Genomic DNA, 19,881 nt, shown 5'->3' with positions numbered 1-19,881 from the left:
TGAGTTTGCACCGCAGGCAGGCATCTGTTGTTTGATTCTCATAAATCTTTACTGTCATTCTGTCGGTGCTTGAAACAATTGTTGTCTCCATATTACTTGGGAGACTTGTTAGAGAGTTCTTTATCTATAAGTATCACGATATTGACAACTTTTTGAAGTTGATTGCCACCGTCGGTTGGTTATGTTCAATCACCTTGATGTGGTGCAAGTCATCAATTCGAGCCTGGTGAGTTGTCTTCTCTTAGTCTCTTGTGGTGTGTTTGTTTGTGGATTTTAGATTTTGGGTTTGGATTTTTGAATAGTAAAAAGTTGAATTTGAATAGATATTTGATGTGATATAAATAGAAGTTCATCTGATATTTTAAATGTAAAATAAATTTATAGTATAGTATAAAAAAAGAAAAATAATTGTTTGACATGATATTTTTGGAGGAAAAAAAGAATTTGAATAGTAAAAATATATGATAAAGCTTACAAACGAATACAACCTTAGGTTTCTTCTTCTCACGACTTGTAAAGGTTGTCGTGGCATCTTTAGTAGAACAGAGGACCTATTGCGATGCTTGCGGACCAATTTAAGATTTCTCCGTCGACCTAAGCTAAGCTTATATATAAGATTGAACTTAAACCAAAGCTTATAGACTGAATTAGGAGAGACTTAGGGCAACTTCCTTTGTCGGGCCTAGTTTGTAGAATATTAGGCTTGGCCGGAAGTTTACTCAGTGTGTATTTTCGGATAGCGGCTGTTGATTCTCACGTTATTAAATAAAAAAAAAAAAAAAAATTAAGAGAGGCCAACTATTAATAGTTTGTCTTTGAGTTAGGAAGAAGTCTTAGCGACTACGTTTTAGGAACTCTGAATTGTTGTTCAAATATCATAAACTACAACCACTGGAAACTGTAAGAGTCCCCCAGCAGGCATCTGGGATTCGGAGGGGCATGTTTCTATGAGGCCATGAGGGACTTGATTGATTAGACTTCTGCCAATTAGCTAGAGATATGCTCTCTAAAGACATTTGGGGAGTTCATTCGAAAAAGAATGAGGGTCGCAAGGTGGGATTGACCAACCTAGGCTATTTGCCTTCACTTCATCGGTAGTATAAGCTACTCAATGAGAGGTGACACTCGGACGAGTCCAAAAACAAAGTCAATAATCATTGTTCACCAACGGGCAAGACGACTAGCTAGCCAACGGAGGACATCTTAATATTTAATTAAGTAATTTTTAAAAAGAACATTTCAAGTTGAATAACAATATGATCAACAATATATATATATATATAATAATAGAAGTTAATAAAGTCCCATAAGGGTAAGGAATGGCCTGATGGTGGCGTGATGTGGTGTAGGGTAGTACGTTTTAATTCACGTTAATATTTAATATTTTTACAATGTGAAATATATTAAACAAATATTAGTTTTATATTATACATTATTAATAAAAATATTTTTATTTTTGTTTTTTTTTTTTATTCTTTATTATATATAAATATAATATCAATTATTAAAAAAAACTGCTTTCAAAGCAAACGAATACTTTAATTAACGTTGATGATATTATATAGGTACGAAACAAATAATGCTGATTACTTCCATATGCATTGGGCCGGGCCTTGTGGGCTTTTAACAAAAGCCCACATCAAGGCCCAATTTATAAACAAGGAAGGAAAATATTGGCGAAGAACATAACAGATCACCATGGCTATCAAAACTTGCTTAAACCCTTCAGTTGGATCTTCGTTTCCCTCTGGGGAACTTGTCCGCGTCGGATTTGGCTGATGGCGCATCGTCTGTTGCGAGGATTACGAGAGACAGCGAAAAGTCTGGTTCTTCAACGGCGTTCGAGACCTGTTTATCAATTGGTTGAGTCGTCGTTACCCAGAAATTACGCGACGGACGTGCGAAATGCAGCGTACGAAGGCGACGTTGTTCTGCGGCTTATTCGGAACGAAATTCAGTACGAGCTCGATCATTTCCCTGCACTTGAGGTTTTTAATGCATTTTAAGCTCTTATGTCTTTTGGATGTTTTATTTCTCGTCGCTTGGGAATGAAGCTGTTGGTTGAATTTTGATGCTGTTCTTGTTCTTGTTGCTATGACATTCTTCATATGAAGTCCTGTTTGTAGTAATTTTGGTGTTGCGGAGTTGGAGAGTGTTAATGTTAGTGTCGTAGAGCAAGAATTTGAAGTGGAGATTGAGAGGGATGGGTTATTATTGCTTTCCTGCCAGAATAATTGCCCAGTGAGTTGGGAATAAGGCTGTTGAATACCTAATCCAGCTTCTTCGTGGTTTAAACTTATTATGAAAAGTGTAATGCTTTGCAAAGATGATTGTTCTTCTGACTGGTAGTCATATATATAAGAAAGTATTGGTGAGTTCTGAAATGGCTTATTTGAATAAGAAATGAAGGACTTCTAAGTTCTAACCCTTGCCATGCCTACAGCCTGTACCAGAATTCAATTCGTTCATTGTTGATGGACGACCGGGTGAGCAGTGGATCCAGTTAAGAAGAAAATTTGGAGAGAAGGAACAAATAAAAATTGAAGCAACTATGTTCAACAGACTTCACATGAAGAAGACCGATGAAATGCCAGAGGACATGAGGCTTGAAATAACTTTGGTCATTGATGTGTTCAAGGGGGAAGATATATTGGAGTTTGTATGCTCTGCAAAGCGAGATGGTATCGAGATTCACAAAGTTTATGCTCGTGGACATGATAAAGTAAAAGATCAGTCTTACATCGGTCCTGAATTCAAGTACGTTTATCATTTCATTCTTTTAGCTTGCTGAGCCAAAATGAAGGCTGTGGGCCTGTTCTTTAACTCCTTGAGGTGGAAGTTTAGTCTATGCATATCTTGGTTTCGGTAACATTTATGGATTTGTTTGGGTATATATTTGGATGGGTGAAAATTATAGGGTGTTTTTGTTTTGTGAGATTGTTGAAAATAATTTTATTTATGTGAGGTATAGAAAATTATGTAAAGAATATAAAAATAATGAATGTGAGTGATGTATTAAGTTTTTTAGGAAATCGTGTAAAAAAAAAGATAGAAAGAACAAAGCCATAGTTTCTAGTTAACGGTTATAAATAATTATTGATGTGCTTTTTGTTAATTTGAAAATAACTAGATACAAAAGTATGTAAAGTGTAACAGCCTGTGTTTAGTCGTGTAAACATATTTGAATGGAATGTGCTTGTGTTAAACGCTTGAATCATTATTGGTGCAATCTGTTGTTTAGTGGAAAAAGGTAGAACTAGGAAGTGGTAGCTATTATTAGGAATCATTTAATTACAGCAGCTCTTAAAGTTATCATTACCAATTAGCTTGTAATATAGGCGGTGCATATGCTCTCCAAAGGGGATTACACAAACCTTCAAAAATGAAATTTAGGATGACCTAGAACATGGCTTTCCTACAAACTAATATATAGAAGGGGACATAAATCATCCTGTGAGGTGTGGTAATGGGATGTTTGGCAGGTAGGCTACGAGAGGTTATGGTATAGAAAGTTAAGTTACCTCCAAAAGATGAAAAGAAAATGAGAGGCATGCACAAAAGATGGTTCGTCGTGTGGACATACTATATAGTAGATCTCTGCATATCCAAATGCGTGTAGAAAATTGAAATTTATGAATCATATTAAAAAGGGAAGGGGAAGGCCTAGAAATTGTTGTAGTGAAAACTATCAAATAATATTTAAATCTACTGGAAACACAGTGGTAATATGTAATCCCTATGGTTATGTGTATGCATAATGATTATTATATATATATATATATATTTATAGCTATGTAATATACACAAATGAGGGGAAAAAAAAAAACTTTGTTTGAGTTGTTTTGAGTGTGTAAGTGTTGCGGAGCTGCAAAACTGTAACCTAACATGGCCCATATCTTTCTTATGTATTTCAGGGATTTGGATGATGACTTGCAAGATTCACTCTATGATTTCTTAGAGGCTAGAGGTATAGACGATGAGCTGGCAGAATATTTGCATCTGTATATCCAGAACAAGGAAAAAAATGAGTATCTGCAGTGGATGGTAAATCTCAAATCTTTCATACAGGGGTAGAGAAACACCATTGCTCTTTGCTACAGTTTCTTACATCAGGTATGCTTTCTTCTTTGAAGCGCTTTCAGTTGCTTCCGTCCTAATGATTCTTGTTTACCTGGGCTGAACATATTAGAAACACAAGTTGAAACTGGATAAATGATTTCTGCAAATGCCCTTGAAATATATATAGCTATAGATATATATATCCTTTCTTTACATTGATGCTTGGATATTGCCTTTAGCCTTGGTAGTTTAGGATTATCAGGTTATCACTTTTTAGTAAATTGCCTACATTATTGACTCATTGAGGGTTTATAGTATACTACACCAAAAATGATATCCTTAGAATCTCTCTCTCTCTCTCACTATATATATATATGTGTGTGTGTGTATTCACTTAGTCATTGCCTTCATTTAAATTTCATAATTAATCATGTATGCAGATCTACACTTGCATTCTCTTTCTAAATATGCATCCATCCTTGAAGTTAATGAATACTCTCATGTTCAATTATTCCATTTAATCAATATAGAATCTTATTCATGCATATACATATAACTCTCTTTGCATGCATGCACAGAAATGCATGGAAGTGTGCACATAGATAAATTAAGATTTGACATTCGGTAATTACTTGAGAAGTTAAATTTGAAAATGGACATATGCATACACACATATTCACTCACATTTTGTATCATTATTCACTTGTCATATATCTTTGTATTTGTAATATATACAATTAAATGAATAGACAATGCAAAATTTCAACTATTCACTTTACAAAATTGCACACCGTTTTATACACCCATTAATAACGAAACAAAGTGCATTGTTCTTTCAAGAGGTGGAATAGAATTACAATTCCTTGGGTATCTTTGATTTGATTTTCTAGCCTTTCTTGTGTGTACAAGGATTTGAGTGTAAATTATGTTTGAAGGAGACTGCCTATGCATATGTGGACCATACCGTGAATTGAAATAGAAGTCCTAAATAGCCACATGAATAATACATAGAAATAAATTGTCTGTATGGATTTTATGGTTAGGACTTAGAAGTGGTCCAAAACAACTACCTATTCCAGCATTATCTTATTCACCCAATTATTGCATTTATTTTAACCTCGTCTATGTACCAAACACTTGAAAAATCATACGAGGACTTGTCAACCTAGCTTGAAACCAATTACACTTATTTGCAAAGAAATGCCCACATAGATGTGATTGCATTATTGTAGAGAACACAAATAATATTTCATTGACTGAGTTGAGGCATTTGTATCATTAATTGAGGATGCGCCACACATTTGGATATGATAGGTTCTCTTCTCGTGTAGATACCTTTGGAGAGAGAACATTGGAGAAGCATGTAATAATATATTTGGCGAATCCTATGTAAATAATCATTAGAAATTGTTAATATGGTTGATATAAATATATATCATAACATTGAATGCCCATCATAAGACAAATGTTCTACAGGATTGTTGCTCTTGTTGATTCTGGTTTTAATACATAAAACTGTTTCTTCTAGTATAATTTTTCGTAGGTATTTATTTGCAATTGATGATTCTTGAGTTACCTTATATATATATACATACTAGTGAGAGTATGCTGGTAAGATGAGTAAAGTTTCAATAGATACGAAGATACATAATAAATTAAGTAAAGAAACAACATTTAAAAATTTAATAAACTAAAAAACGAAAGTAAAAGACAAAACATGCATACATGTTTGGTTAACCGACCGACTATTACTTGTTTGGTTAGTTGATCGACGATTACTTGTTTGTTGCCGACGTCTAATACATTGCAATAACTGAGATTGCGTCATTGGCTGTAAAAAGAAGAAGTTATAGGTAGAAAATAAATAAATAATAAGAATTTGAGAAAAGAAAAAGACACAAAACCAAAAGAAGAGTAAATAAGAAGATTACTTATGTTCCACAAAGTAAATATAAATTGATAACAACATATAAGTTTCAATACCCAAATCAACTAATACATAAGGTCTATTTTTAAAGTCAACTATAGAAAATCAGTAAACATGTTGAATCTATTTTGTTTGTGGTAAAAACAAAAGTTTCTCAAATAATTCAATAACAATGAGATTTAAAGATAATTACTTTTTACTTTAAAAATTAACTGGGGAAAAACAAGCATGTTTAGAAAAAATATATATATTTTTGAACACCAGGGAAAGCCCAACTGTTTAGGGACAGTGCATTGTGATGAAGATGATGATAGGCAAAGGCGTGGCTGGACGGCAAGAGCGGCGGCCTGAGCTGCGATTTTGGCGGGGAAGCGGAAGAACAGAGCAAGTGGCTGTGTGAAAAGACAGTGGTGAAGGGGTCGTCGATCAGGCAGATGAAGCAGTAAGCCAGTACAAAGGTAGGTTAAAGGGCTAAATTGTCATTTTCGAAATGAGGGGCATGATAGACTTTTCAAGTGGCAGATCCATACAAGCTCGTCTTTTCAAGCCAGTAAAAAGGTAGGTTAAAGGCTAAATTGTCATTTTCGAAATAAGGGACATGATAGACTTTTCAAGTGGTAGATCCGTACAATCTGGTGTTTGCCCTCAGGTCGCTTGGTCTAGTCGGTTGGTTTGGTTGGTTGGTTTTCGGTCGGATGGTCAGTTGGGTTGGTTAGCGGTCGGATAAGCAGGCCGGAAGATCCTCGGTCGGTTTGTCCTTGGTCGAATGATCAGGTCGGTTGGTTAGCGGTCGGATACGCAGGTCAGAAAGTCCTCGTTCGGTTGGTCTAGTCGGTTGGTCCTCGGTCGGATGGTTAGCGGTCGGACAGACAGGTCTGATGGTCAGCAGGTCGGACAGACAGGTCTGATGGTCTGCGGTCGGATAAAGTAGATCGGCTGGTCTACGGTCGGATAGGCAAGTCAATTGGTTGGCAGACAGATAGACAGGTCGCTTGGTGGGTGCGGCCAAGGAGTCTTTGTCTACGATTCGTCTCTGGATTGGTCAATTGGGCTATTTGAGTTTTGGAACTGGTTTAGGGTTTAGGGTTTAGAAGGTCCTCGGTCGGTTGGTCTAGTCGGTTGGTCTCTGGTCGGATTCAGGTTGGTTGGTTAGTGGTCGGCTAGGCAGGTCGGAAGGTCCAAGATCGGTTGGTCTAGTCGGTAGGTCATCGGTCGGATGGTTAGCGGTCGGACAGATAGGTCTAATGGTCAGCATGTCGGACAGACAGGTCTGATGGTCAGCAGGTCGGACAGATAGGTCTGATGGTCTGCAGTCGGATAAAGTAGGTCCGGTCTACGGTCAGATAGGCAAGTTAGTTGGTCTGCAGGTAGATAGAGAGGTTGGTTGGTTGGTGCGGCCAAGGAGTCTTTTGGTCTAGCGATTGGTCTCTGGATTGGTCGGTTGGGCTATTTGAGTTCTGGAACTGGTGGAGGCGTTTGGCGAGGCGGTTGATGTAACTGACCAGACGACGTTTCAAAATGTTTCGTCTTGGGCGGTTGACGGCGGTTGCTGGGGACGGTTCCAAAATGTCTTTTCAAGCCAATACAAAGGTAGGTTAAGGGCTAAATTGTCATTTTCGAAATGAGGTGCATGATAGACTTTTTAAGTGGCAGATCCATACAATCTCGTGTTTATATGATATAATATATATATATATATATATTGGACCTATAACATAGTCACACAAAATAGGGCAATCGAGTTTCGATAATGTGAAGATTAGGGAAGAATTTATATTGAGTTGATGAAAGCGGTTTGGTCCCCCTCCCCTCCCCGGCATTAGGGAGATGGTCTTAATGGTTTAAGAAAAATGAATGCATTGTGGATTTTCGGCATAGGAAAGGAAAATAGTTTTACATTCCATTCAATCTATAAGTGTGTAATAGATTCATATTATAGTTCATGTATGCATTTAAATTATGTTGTATAATTAAGGCTATATTATACTATATGCTGGTAGTAGAAAAACAATATACTTCCTCCGTTGGTCAAACGTGTGTTCATTTGACCGGAGACAGGTTTTAATAAAAACTAGTAATAATTGTTATTTTTTATTTTTATAGTAAAAAAATACATAAGTGTAATTATTTTGAATAGATTATGGTCATTTTATGTATTTGTGGTGTGTTTTTACTATGCTTGGATAAGATAGAATTATATAATAATTGTGTATTAGTTAACACAAATATTATATTATATAGGCAGAATAGTATAAAATAATTCACCCCGTGGTTTATGAAAATTGAGTGAAATTTGTCGCTTGCTACATATGGTTCGCCTAGTGTAATTTGTCCGTCGGGCCTAGTTTGTCCATAGCTTCATATTCAATATTCATATTCAATATTTTTTATTTTAAATATTGTATTGATTTATTTTTTCATTAAAATGTCTAGATACAAAACATTTCATGTTTCTTTCAAGACTGGCGTATCTGTAGATGCTTTGGAGTGGCGTAGGACTTCTTACAGATTGTATATGGTGTAACGTGATATATTAATATTTTTCCATGGTTATTAGTATATAATATTTTGAATTTACCTAATAACTTTTTATTGACATAATTTTCAATGATAATTAATAAAAACATATAATGATATAATATATATCTAACTCATTTTCTGTAAAAAATACTTTAAACTAAAATTTTAAACAAACACACATTATTATATATTTTGACTTGTGTATTTGCAAAATTGATAAATGTTGCATAAGTATTCTCAAGATTATTTTGACATTTTTATTTAGCATAAAATAATCCAATTTTCAATAGAATATTTAAATAATATTATTAAAAATGCACTTCAAAAATTCAAATTGAATACGAAAAATGCCTTCATAAAGTAATTTCATATCAAATACGAATTAAAAGTTATCCAATATCCAATCAAATATTTAAGTAATTTCATTGGGCATAAAATCGAATGCCACAATATTTGCTACAATTCAATTCAAATACAACTGTTAATGTGTGTTTGGCTTTTTGGGATTGAGACTGAATAGCAAATTTTAAATTTAAAATAATTACTCAATGTAACATAAATAAATAATACTTTTTTAATATATATATAAAAAAAAATAGTATAAATAAATAATACTTTTTTAAATATTGCACACTCACTCTCTCATTTCATTTAAATTTCGCTCACGCCATTAAATTTAAACATAAATAAACCGTTATGCCCTTACTTGTATTTTTTTTATTCAGAGTAAATAAGTGTAAATAAAACGAGGGAAATTCCTTTCTACCACTATCCAAAAACGTCCTAGTAAAAAAATACAAGTAGAGCATAACAATCCATTTATGCTTAAGTTTAACAGGGTTAGTGAGGTTTAGATGGGACATTTTAAAAACCACAGGTTATATAAAATTTTAGGACCACCAAGAATTTTTAACAAATTTCGAAAATCACATTTTGCCTAAAAAAATAACAATAATTGATTTGATATTTTCAGGCAACAAAAAAATTAGGAATAGTAGAATCCCATTCTCAATCCCGCAAACAAACACACCTAACAATTTAAGATGAGCTACCAAAAGCACAAGATATGTATGGAAATTCAGACGAGGTTCAAACTGGAATGGTTTAAGAAAGAGGTCTGGTCTGGTCCGGTCCATTCATTCATAAACACAGTTACCAGCAATTCACAGTTAAGTTCACTTCGTTCTAAATCAATTTAAGGCAGAACAGAACATCATCGTGCAACAAAGAGTAATGGGTATTTATTTATTACCAGCTAGAAGGTCTCCTCAACCACAAACTAACTTTCAAATTAGGCTCGACAGACAGTCAGACATCTATCTGTTCTTGGGCTCCAATGCTTGCGTCGCACAAACTCTCAATGGCATCAACAACTATTTGCCTACAACAGAAATGACATGCGTATCTACGAGTTTAATGAAGAATAATAGCATGATAAAGACGTAAAATATCCAGATTTAAATATACATATACATATATATATTATATTCAAAGTAAACTTACGCACGGGTAATGGGAAACAGAGATGCGCCGATACGACCTCAAGTTCTCTTCCGTTTCAGCGTTTTCATCTGACTGTAGACGTAAGCTATGACTTCTTTGAGAGTGGCTTTCCTATTTTCCTTGAAATTCCACAGCTCGGGAACCACATAACAGCCACTCGGGTTATATTCTTGCATCTCGGTTAAAGCTGTAGTAACTGCCTCGTATACTTCTTCTCCCCATTCATTACGGAGCTCTTGCAGCAACTCATCATCCTCCTTCAAAACCCTCTACAATTTTACAAAAAAAAAGAGTTAACAATAAGTCAGTTCTTCTGAAATAGTTCGAAAAATCACAATTTAACAAAATGTGACCATTTTACAACAATTACACCAGTCAAAATCATCAAAGGTCTTTGAAGCTACCTCAGCATTCCCCTTATTATCTTCGACGATCCGGAAAGGATGCCAATCAGGGTTTTTCATTTTCTCTTGCCACAGGGAAACCAACTCGACCGCCTTAAGATCTGCCTCTTGAGGTGAGAATCTAGCCTTGCATGCATCCTTAAAAGGTTTTTCATTAATCTCTCCCATCCTCTTTATCCCAATATTAACACGGCAGCTGCTCAGCATCTCTTTCAAGCCCTGGATAGAAATTAACTAAAATTAGTTTTGAATGTAAACAATAATAATTAGTCAACCACTCAGTGGATATCAACAAGTCCAGAATATATATATATATATAAGATCCAAGTTTTCACTTGGGGTGCAAATATACAACGAATCCTTTTGCTTCTAGGATTGAGGGTAGCAAAACTATATATAAAGATTTGTTTCAAAGCATTTAAACTCCAATCTTCAAACTTAAGTTCCAATAATGTTAACCAGATAGCAAATGCTTGTTAAATAAAAAGGTGACAACTTACTACCTCAAAAGCAAAGATGTGATAAATCATAAATAGCAAATCATATCAGATATCATTGCAAACTTCAGGAATAACGGGCTGAAGCCACTAAATTTCTGCAAGCTCAGCCTCACTTTTCTCAGCAAATCAAGCACAAGCACAAGCTTGAGCGCAAATCAAAAGGTAAGAATTAAATATCATGCTAATAAATCTAAAAAACGACTCATTTGCACCCATCTTCGTAGAGTTATCTGGTCAACTCCCACTTACACACTTGGTCACCAACTCAGTTTTAGTTTGTATTTGATATATCATGTTTTGTTTTTTTCAATAGTGTGTCTTCCTAGGAGGTTAATCTTCTGTTTTCACGGTTAATGTTGGTTAACCCGTCTATATTCGGATTGTTGCACTCATATTGAAGCTATGAAAAGGAAGGGTGGAAAGGAAGCATAGGCACTAATTGGACACTGCTCGATATGCGGGGATAATGTATACTTACTGCAACCTACCTGGTAAACAGAATGTCCATGAAGTTCTTAAACAGGAAAACTCCATTTGAGGCTCTGTATAAAGCACCTCCAGCCTATGATAACCTCAGGACTTCTGAATGCCTTTGCTTTGCACCAATTCTTCCCCCTTTTGATAAATTCTCCCCCAGGGGCAGAAAATGAATTTTCATTGGATATCTCATTTCATCATAAGGTATATATATTTTATGATCTTGAAGCCAAAACCAAATTCCTCAGCAGAGATGCTTTCTGTAAGAAAAGTCTTTCCTTTCAAGGACTGCCCTCAAACTGATTCCCCTCAAGCTTCATATCTCTCTATCTCCTCTGATTATCACATTGAGGATGACCTTACCATGAACTCTATCTTCCTTTCTCTAACATTCTCCTCTCCCTCCAGCTTCTCATCAGTCCATACCTGCTTCTGAGAACACCGTTGCTCTTTCACCTGATAACTCTTCAAGGCCTATCACTGACTCCGCTACACCTGCAGCTGTTACTCCTGCTCCTTTACTTAGACGATCCTCCAGGCCCAGAATTCCAACAACAACTTGATTGTTCTTGTTAACATATATTTCACTAACTAACATAAAAGATACAGTAAAATTACATATATATATATATATATATGCAGCCCTAATCTATCTTGGGTCAAGGCTCACAATATAATTAGATACTAATTAATATACATACATATGTCTAACCCTATATATATATATATATATAACACTCCCCTTCAAGTTGGAGCATAGACATTAATCATGCCCAACTTGTCACAAAGATATTTGAGATGAGGACCAGGTAAAGCTTTGGTAAGTAGATTTCCAACTTGATCTTCAGTTTTCACATGACCTGTGACCACCACTCCTTGAATCTTCTCTCGCATAAAATGACAATCAACTTCACTATGTTTGATCTGTTTATTGAATTCAGGATTCAAACTTATGTGTAGAGCTGTTTGATTGTTACACCATAATTGTGTTGGGGCTGAAAAGTGAAAATCTAAGTCTGTCAGAAACTGACGAATTCACATAATCTCACACACGGAATGCATCATCGCTTGATACTCAGATTCTACACTTGATCTTGATATCACATTTTGTTTCTTACTTTTCCACGAAACCAAGTTACCGCCCATAAACACAGTACTGAGAGGTTGATCTACAATCAACTTTAGAGCCTGCCGAATCAGCATCAGAAAAATATTCAATGTGGTCGTGCCCATAGTTTTTGTATAACAACCCTCGCCCTGGAGTACTCTTCAAATACCCCAAAATTTGTTCCAAAACCTCACAATATTGGATTGTAGGAGCAGTCATGAACTAACTTATCTGGTCGGGTCACGGTAAGATAATTCAATTTACCTACTAATCGTATAGGCCCCCTACCCGCTCTGATACCGTGTTAAGAAGGGATTCAGAGCTCCAACTTAAATCGTAAGTAAAGTAGTCCTTCACCCACCAAATCCAATGTAGGATACTTAACACTCTCCTTCGAGGTCACAAATCCCTTAACAAGTAGGTGGATGTATAAGTTGAATCATAAGACAAATGGTTCTATGAATAGGGCCAAAGCAATGCTGGTCGTTAAAGGGATTTTGGCAAAGGAAAGGGACTGATTACATGCAGACTTTCTCCCCATAGCAAAATTTGCTACTGTCATGGTCATTATAGCTTTACGTTCTGCCTCCAAATGATCCCTTTTTCAGCAAAATATCAATAATGCCTTTTTTCATGGCTTTCTTGATGAAGAAATTTACATGGCGCCACCACTTGGTTATATTGATGTTGCTCCCAACCAAGTTTGCAAATTAAAGAAGTCGCTTTATGGTTTGAAACAGGCTAGTAAGCAATGGAATAAAGGATTATGTGGGTTTTTTATTGCTTTGGGATATTTTAAGTCTAAGCATGATTATTCCCTCTTCATTAGAAATTCCGGAGGTTCCTTCATTGTATGTTGATGATATCCTATTAACTGGAAATTCTCTTGAGGAAATCTCACTTTTCAAAGTTGCTCTTCTTCAGATATTCACCATCAAGGATTTAGGGGTTGCTCATTATTTTCTTGGCATATAACTATGTCCTACTCCTCATAGTATCATTTGCCTCAGAGGAAATACATCAGGTGTATTTTATCAAGCTCAAATATGTAGAGTATCACTCCAGCCAAAGCACCATTGCCTATTGCTCTCATGTTACAACAGCATGTTGGTCTTCCTTTGTCTCAGCCCCAGGTGTAGAGGAAACGTATTGGGAAGCTTCTCTACCTCTGCAAGACAAGACCAGACCTATCTTACTCTGTGCAGCATCTAAGCCAATTCATGGTTCCCCAAGGCAACCCCATCTTCAGGCTGCTTATCACTTACTCCAATGACTGAAAGCCACAGAACATCTTGGCCTATTCTATCTTATATAGCCTAATCTTGGATTTATAGGATTTAGTGATGCTGATTGGGATACTTGTCTTACTACTCGAAGATCACTCACAGGTTTGTATATTTCTCGTCCACTCTCTTGTATCCTAGAAAACAAAGAAACAAAACACCGTACCCTGCTCCTCATCAAAAGCTGATATGGCCGCTATCTCTTCTGAGAGCTTATTTGGTTAACCTTCTTACAAAATGACTTTGCAGATCTTTGCCCTATTTTATCACTCTGTACAGCAATGACAAAGCAGCCCAACAGATTGTGGCCAACCCATTTCATGATAGCACTAAGCATCTTCACCTGGATTGCCATTTCATGCATGAAAAGTTCAAGAGAGAATTCTGAGCACGGCCCGTACCTCATCAAATCAACAACTTATTGACTTGTCCCGCAAGGGCTGACCTAGTGGTGTGGGGATAAACTTGTGACTGGGAGGTCATGGGTTCAAATCTCGACGCCTCCAGATTGACTTGCTACACATGATTCGCCTAGTGTGAATTCCCTTGTCAAGCGTAGTTTGCGAGTAACAGCTGTGAATTCCTATGTTATCAAAAGGGAAAAAAGAAATTTATTGACTTTATAACTAAAGCTCTTCCATGCCCTCAGCATCATCTTCTCTATTGCAAGCTTGGCATGTCATCCATTCCCGCTTGAGGGAGGATGTAGAGTTATCTGGTCAATTCCAACTTACACTTTTGGCCACGAACTCAGTTTTAGCTTGTATACAGTTAATGGTGGTTAACCCTTTTATATTCAGATTGTTACACTTACATCAAAGCAATGAACAATTTTCCTCTCGGTCAGGACGGGATGAAATAAGGAAAAGTTCCAAGATAGAAATCGAGAAACCACAAGACCAGCATCCCTTGTCTCAATCTCATCCTCATTCACAATTATCCAGTACTGGATTGTCCTGATTTCTTCTACATAGGACGGAACACGCAGAATCCCACCCAATGCCTAACCCCAACTCCCTAAACTGGGTACCTAATTAGGAACATATGGATATAGAAATGACATAAAAATCAATTTCACCTTATTGCTTCACCCCGCCACCTGCTGGTCACTAAGACTCCCCACACACCAAAAATTGAATCAAATCATCATCCAGTCTTCAGACAAAGATACATCCAGATGCCTCATATGATACCAACAGAATTAGTGAAAGGAAGATCTGTTCATCAATACTGTCACCACCAATACCATGTGACTCCTAGTTTTCCCATGCAATTTGGGCTGATGCTTAGCACTTGCAATCCACTAGATTGGATCCCAATCATTTAAAAAGGGAAAGAAATATTCAGAATGACATTCACGGAGGGAGGGAGTGTTTTCAATTTGGTTTCTACCCAATACTCAAGAACTAGCTTCACTCCCCAAACCACTGCTGTCACACCGGCCAAACAGTTGTTTCCACAGCCAAAAACTCAGCCATCTATGCTGAATTGATTGCGTCCATTGATTATGTCCAATTGTTCTTAAGATATTTTGTCATACGTATCTTCTAAGGGAATGATCTTTGGTTTGCTCCTTGTCACTGCCATCCTTCTCGCAATCATGCAAGTAGGCTAGCTGATTTGGAGCGAATCGAAAAATAATGAATAGAACCAATTCAGAGATGCATGAAAATCATGTCCTGAAATCAAAGCTAAAATGACTTTCTAACTGAAAGATCTAAACCCTAGTGATTCTTTGATAACCTAAGGATTTGAATTCAATAAAATGAAAGTTCATAGAGATAAAAACAAATAAAATTTAATAATCTAAGTAATGCAACAACCAATCTGGAATTAGCTTTTCGTTTTTAGTCCCTTAGGTTTACACCCCCAGTAGCTTGAGCTGTGGCCGGCAGTCCTAGCTGATCTGCATCATATATCTTCTAAATCCTAATGAACTAAATATCCCGGTGGCATATGAGTTGTAATAATCACATAAGCAAATTAACATGTAATTATCTACTCAATAAATTGCATCATACCAGTTTTGTCTATAATCATTATCATTTTTGTAAGGTACTGTAACTTTGGCCTAGCTAATCCTTTAGCTGAATGGAGTATCAAAATAAGTTAGGAGTTGAAAGGTGCATAAAGCATCATGGTATAGTACCTCTATCAATGCTTGGCGAGCTTCTTGCAGCTCATCATTGCTTTCGCGCTCTTTTGTAAATAGTTGATTATGGAGTTCTTCAAGATCCTCAAGTTCATCCACTTTGTTTTTCAACTGTTCCTTCATCTTATCAACTTTCTGCTGAACAGCGTCATCATCATCCCCTCCCATATGTTTCAAGACATCTAGTTTCCCTTTGATATCCTGAATTTCCATTTCCAATTTCTGTTTCTCACCCAGATTCCTTTCTAGCTCGAGAACCCTTTGAAGTGCCTCTGCCTTCTCTCTCTGCATATTACAACATACCATACAGTACATGACGCATAAAAGACCATATTAATAGATTAAAACACAAAGTCAATTAATTAATAAGAAAAGCCATGTTACGTGTAATAGAATTAGAAATGATCCTAAGGACAATACCTTATGTTCTTCAACTAGCCGTAGGACATTATTGTCAGCCTTCTTTTGCTCCTCAGAAGCCTTTTGAAGTGAGCTGTTTTTCACTTCATTCTAGCAGACAATGTCAAGACATTAGATACCACAAGCAATTTTATTCTAAATTTCCAACAAACATAATTGCAAGCATGACAATACAGAGGTTAAAGATATTAATTGCCAAGTTGAATATTAACGCAACTAGCATTGAGCAGAATTCCCAATAGCATGTCCAGGACAAAAGGAAGCTGAAATGTAAGTATAGATATAAGTTGCACACATATAACCAAAAAAGCAGACATATATAAATAAAAGATGAAATAATTTTTACAAAACAATTGCTTTGACAAATCCAAAATATGTACAAACTCTAGTAAGGAATGCAATTTTCAATAAGGCATATGCATCTGCAGTATAGGAAAGAGTTTTACTTTAGCTCTCTCCTCTTCAAGTTTCAATCGATCCCGCTCAGTGGATGCCTCACGCTTGTTTAGCTCTTTGCTCCATGAATCAAGTCGTTTTTTTTTAGTCTCCAGCTCTGAGTTCAACGTCTCCTGCTCCTGTAAAACCCTCTTAATATGTTCCCGTGCAGCACGTTGCAGTGACCTTGTCTCTGGAAAGAAAACAGAATTAGAACAAAAGCCCCACAATTACAGATTGAGAAAGTTTTCATGCAGCCGGGTTTTGTGAATGGTTAGGACTTTGTTTAACTGAGTTTAACTGAAACTGCAGCTAAATCTTCACTAATTTATTTGGGCAAGGTTCAGTAAATGGATTAGATTACAGTCACTAGAAGATTAAGGCATAATAAAAGGGTGAGAGTCAACAAACTTTCACAGAAGTTCCGGTGAATCTCGTCTTTCTCTTCGAGCATCCTACTAAGGGACAGTGTCTTTTCATTGTATTTGATCTGCAACTGATCCAGATTTTCATTTCTCAAATCAATTTCGCTGACCAGATTATCAACAAGTTTGTTCGTGTCCTTTGTTGATTCCTTCACAATGTCTGAAAAACTTTTTAACTCCCCTTTCTTGCGAAGATATTCTCCGACAGGTCCCTCCAATCTAAAATCATCCTCACGAGCAAACCAACCATAGACGTTTGAACCCGGAGAAGCCTTTCGCTGAATCCATTGTTTCCTACTTCGGCAATTGGATTCAAATGACTTCTCAAACTCCATGGCATTTCGAAATCCAGGCCAATTATTATCAAAGCTTAAAACAGCTTCTGCAGTGCGCTGGCCCTCATCCCAAAACATTTCAATTTCAATGGGCTTATATTTTGAGAATTCATTTAACCAGTATTTGTGGCTATCTCCAGATTCCTCTACCCTGGAATCATATTGTATGTTAGCTAAAACCCCCATCCATGGCCAACAATACAATTCAACCTTTTCAGGTTTAGGAGCAGGCTTGGGAACCACATCACGAGGTAGTGGTTCAGCCTCATTAGCCAGTTCTGTTTCCAAGAATGTTGCGAGTGCAAGATGATTCGCTTTCTGCTTTGCACTTCGGTTGGAAGACCCCTTGGCAGCTCCAATGGCATGTTGAAGAAGGTGATTGTATTGATAATCTTGCTTCTTCTTCCCAGCACAGAAAGGACATCTAAGTGTCCCATTTGGGCGCTTCAACTTGTAAGTACCAGACTTCAGTAATTCATACGGCTTCTCCTTGTATTCATCTATTTCTGAATCACTTATGTCAGACTCTTCATCTGAGCTGCTTCCCATCTGAATAATAGAGGTTAAACACAAAAATAAATACTGTGAGATGCAAGAAACTAAGAAAGAAGTTGGCGAACAAAGCCACAAATTCAAAGAATTTACGCTTGTCCATATGCTTAGTAACATGATTCCTCACAACATTAGTACATGGATGTAGTTACTTTTTCCCTGTGGAGGGAAATAGAAATGCTGGTGCGTATAAGGCTTTTCCGAATACAAAACCTCTATCAATCAATGATACAAACATTCTAGATTTCCCACTTAAGATCTAGGAAGTCATAAAGCATTTTTTTTTTAGAATCGAACAGTAGATTAAAATGATATGGCATATCAGTGCCGTAGTTAAGTCAATCAACGAAACAGGAATGCCAGCAATGTTCTATGCAATAAGAATTTTCCCAAAAACTCAACCCACCACCGTGCCAAGTTTCTTTTGTTAAGCATAAAGGAAAGAAAACTGCGCAGTAATAGGAAGCCATCCACAGAATCGACCATATTTCACAAACCCTACTCTAACCAGTCCACTTAAAGACGGCTCGATTGCCATCAAGTAGAGTCGGACCGTACGCCAGTCGTCTGGCACACAATTTTCATCTAGACCGACTCAACTTCGGCCAAAAACTCATACACGCATGCGACACCAAAAATTGATCGAACCTTCACCCTTCTCAGCGACGTAGGACGTATCGAAAAAGAGGGAAAATACAATAAAAATCACACCTTAGAAGTAAAGAGTGATAAAAAGCAACAGACGACTAGGGTTCTCAATTAGCAGGAACACACCTCCGTCGGAGAATGTGGGTTGGACAGCGATTTTCCGACGACTTCAGAAGGAAAGCAACGAGAGAATTGAAGCCCAAATCCCAATTGAGAGCGAGTGCAGCAGCAGTAAATGGATCACGCGGTCTCAATCAGTCTTCTCGGTATCTGGAAACTGTGGTCAAAACTGTGCTGTCACTTTGGTGCGTTTTATTTAGAGCAGAGATGGAATTATAGATGGTCGTTTTATTAGCCTATGGCCATCTCTAAGCGTATCGATATCATAAAAGCTACAATAATTTATTTCTAAATATTAAACAAAATTTTTTTAATTTATTTCGATTTCTTTATCGTTTAATTATAGAAAGTAATTAAATATTTATTAAAAATTATAAATATTCCATTTGTTCGCAACAAAATATTTAAAAAGATCAATATTTTATTTTTTTATTTTTTTAAATTTATTTTTAAAATATTAGTTTATAATTAAAATTAATGAAAATATAATAAAAAATTTGTGACTGGTATGAATAGTAATAGTTATGAAAGTTAAGAATCAAAATCAAAATTTTATTAATAGGGTAAAAACTTTGAATTAAGTTTTGATTTTAGGTTCAGCCCAAAACCACTTTTTTCAAATAAATCAACAACAAACACATCTAAAATACGATGAACACAAAGGAATCGGCTCTAAATCCACGACACACAAAAAAAAATCCTACAGTAAGATACAAGACGAAACAAAAAGAAGTCAGACACCTACAACGTTGAATGAGTCATGTGCAATTCGGAACAACCAAAATAGGAGAAAGAATCGGGCCAAAGGAGCTCCACAAAATTACAGGAGAAGACACCACCATGAACCGTCACCAAAAGAGAATGAGATGAGTGACGGCGCCCCTCCCCATCTCAATATATATAGGTCAAAATGGAATGAACAGTCAACATATCAACCCTAGATCGGACGGTGAGGAGCAAGTATAATAGAGACGCGGGTCACACAGGTTACGGGTCACGGGTCGCGAGTTTGA

General features: G+C 36.5%; 2 protein-coding genes across 9 annotated transcripts; one reads left to right on the top strand and one right to left on the bottom strand.

Annotated features, from left to right (window-relative positions):
• The first annotated feature begins 111 nt into the window (after positions 1 to 111).
• LOC127254890 (uncharacterized protein At2g39795, mitochondrial-like) lies at positions 112 to 8,551 on the top strand. 5 transcript variants are annotated; one of them, XR_007839522.1, is made up of 6 exons: positions 112 to 226; positions 1,566 to 1,988; positions 2,444 to 2,757; positions 3,915 to 4,113; positions 6,251 to 7,576; positions 8,420 to 8,549. XR_007839522.1 is itself a non-coding variant. In XM_051280228.1 (5 exons), the coding sequence occupies exons 2-4, from the start codon at positions 1,779 to 1,781 to the stop codon at positions 4,072 to 4,074; spliced, it is 684 nt and encodes a 227-aa protein (XP_051136185.1). In that variant the 5' UTR covers positions 112 to 226; positions 1,566 to 1,778; the 3' UTR covers positions 4,075 to 4,113; positions 8,420 to 8,551. The 5 variants fall into 5 exon arrangements, 4 of the variants coding, with proteins under 4 accessions (XP_051136185.1, XP_051136184.1, XP_051136186.1 ...); XM_051280228.1 differs by lacking the exon at positions 6,251 to 7,576 and having other exon boundaries at positions 8,420 to 8,551; XM_051280227.1 differs by lacking the exon at positions 8,420 to 8,549 and having other exon boundaries at positions 6,251 to 8,362.
• A 1,022-nt stretch (positions 8,552 to 9,573) lies between these two features.
• On the bottom strand, positions 9,574 to 19,734 carry LOC127254889 (factor of DNA methylation 1-like). 4 transcript variants are annotated; one of them, XM_051280225.1, is made up of 9 exons: positions 19,614 to 19,734; positions 18,812 to 19,025; positions 17,200 to 18,097; positions 16,800 to 16,981; positions 16,354 to 16,443; positions 15,931 to 16,218; positions 10,414 to 10,632; positions 10,010 to 10,278; positions 9,574 to 9,887 (listed from the first exon to the last, which is right to left on the bottom strand). In XM_051280225.1, the coding sequence occupies exons 3-8, from the start codon at positions 18,095 to 18,097 to the stop codon at positions 10,048 to 10,050; spliced, it is 1,908 nt and encodes a 635-aa protein (XP_051136182.1). In that variant the 5' UTR covers positions 18,812 to 19,025; positions 19,614 to 19,734; the 3' UTR covers positions 9,574 to 9,887; positions 10,010 to 10,047. The 4 variants fall into 4 exon arrangements, with proteins under 4 accessions (XP_051136182.1, XP_051136179.1, XP_051136180.1 ...); XM_051280222.1 differs by having other exon boundaries at positions 18,875 to 19,025; XM_051280223.1 differs by having other exon boundaries at positions 10,014 to 10,278; positions 18,875 to 19,025; positions 19,614 to 19,733.
• Between the last annotated feature and the right edge of the window lie 147 nt (positions 19,735 to 19,881).

The sequence above is a fragment of the Andrographis paniculata genome, unplaced genomic scaffold, assembly GCF_009805555.1.
Source record: "Andrographis paniculata isolate CXL003 unplaced genomic scaffold, ASM980555v1 Contig52END, whole genome shotgun sequence".
Taxonomy (NCBI): domain Eukaryota; kingdom Viridiplantae; phylum Streptophyta; class Magnoliopsida; order Lamiales; family Acanthaceae; genus Andrographis; species Andrographis paniculata.
The sequence above is the reverse complement of the archived record's forward strand: the minus strand, read 5'-3'. Positions and strand labels throughout refer to the sequence as shown.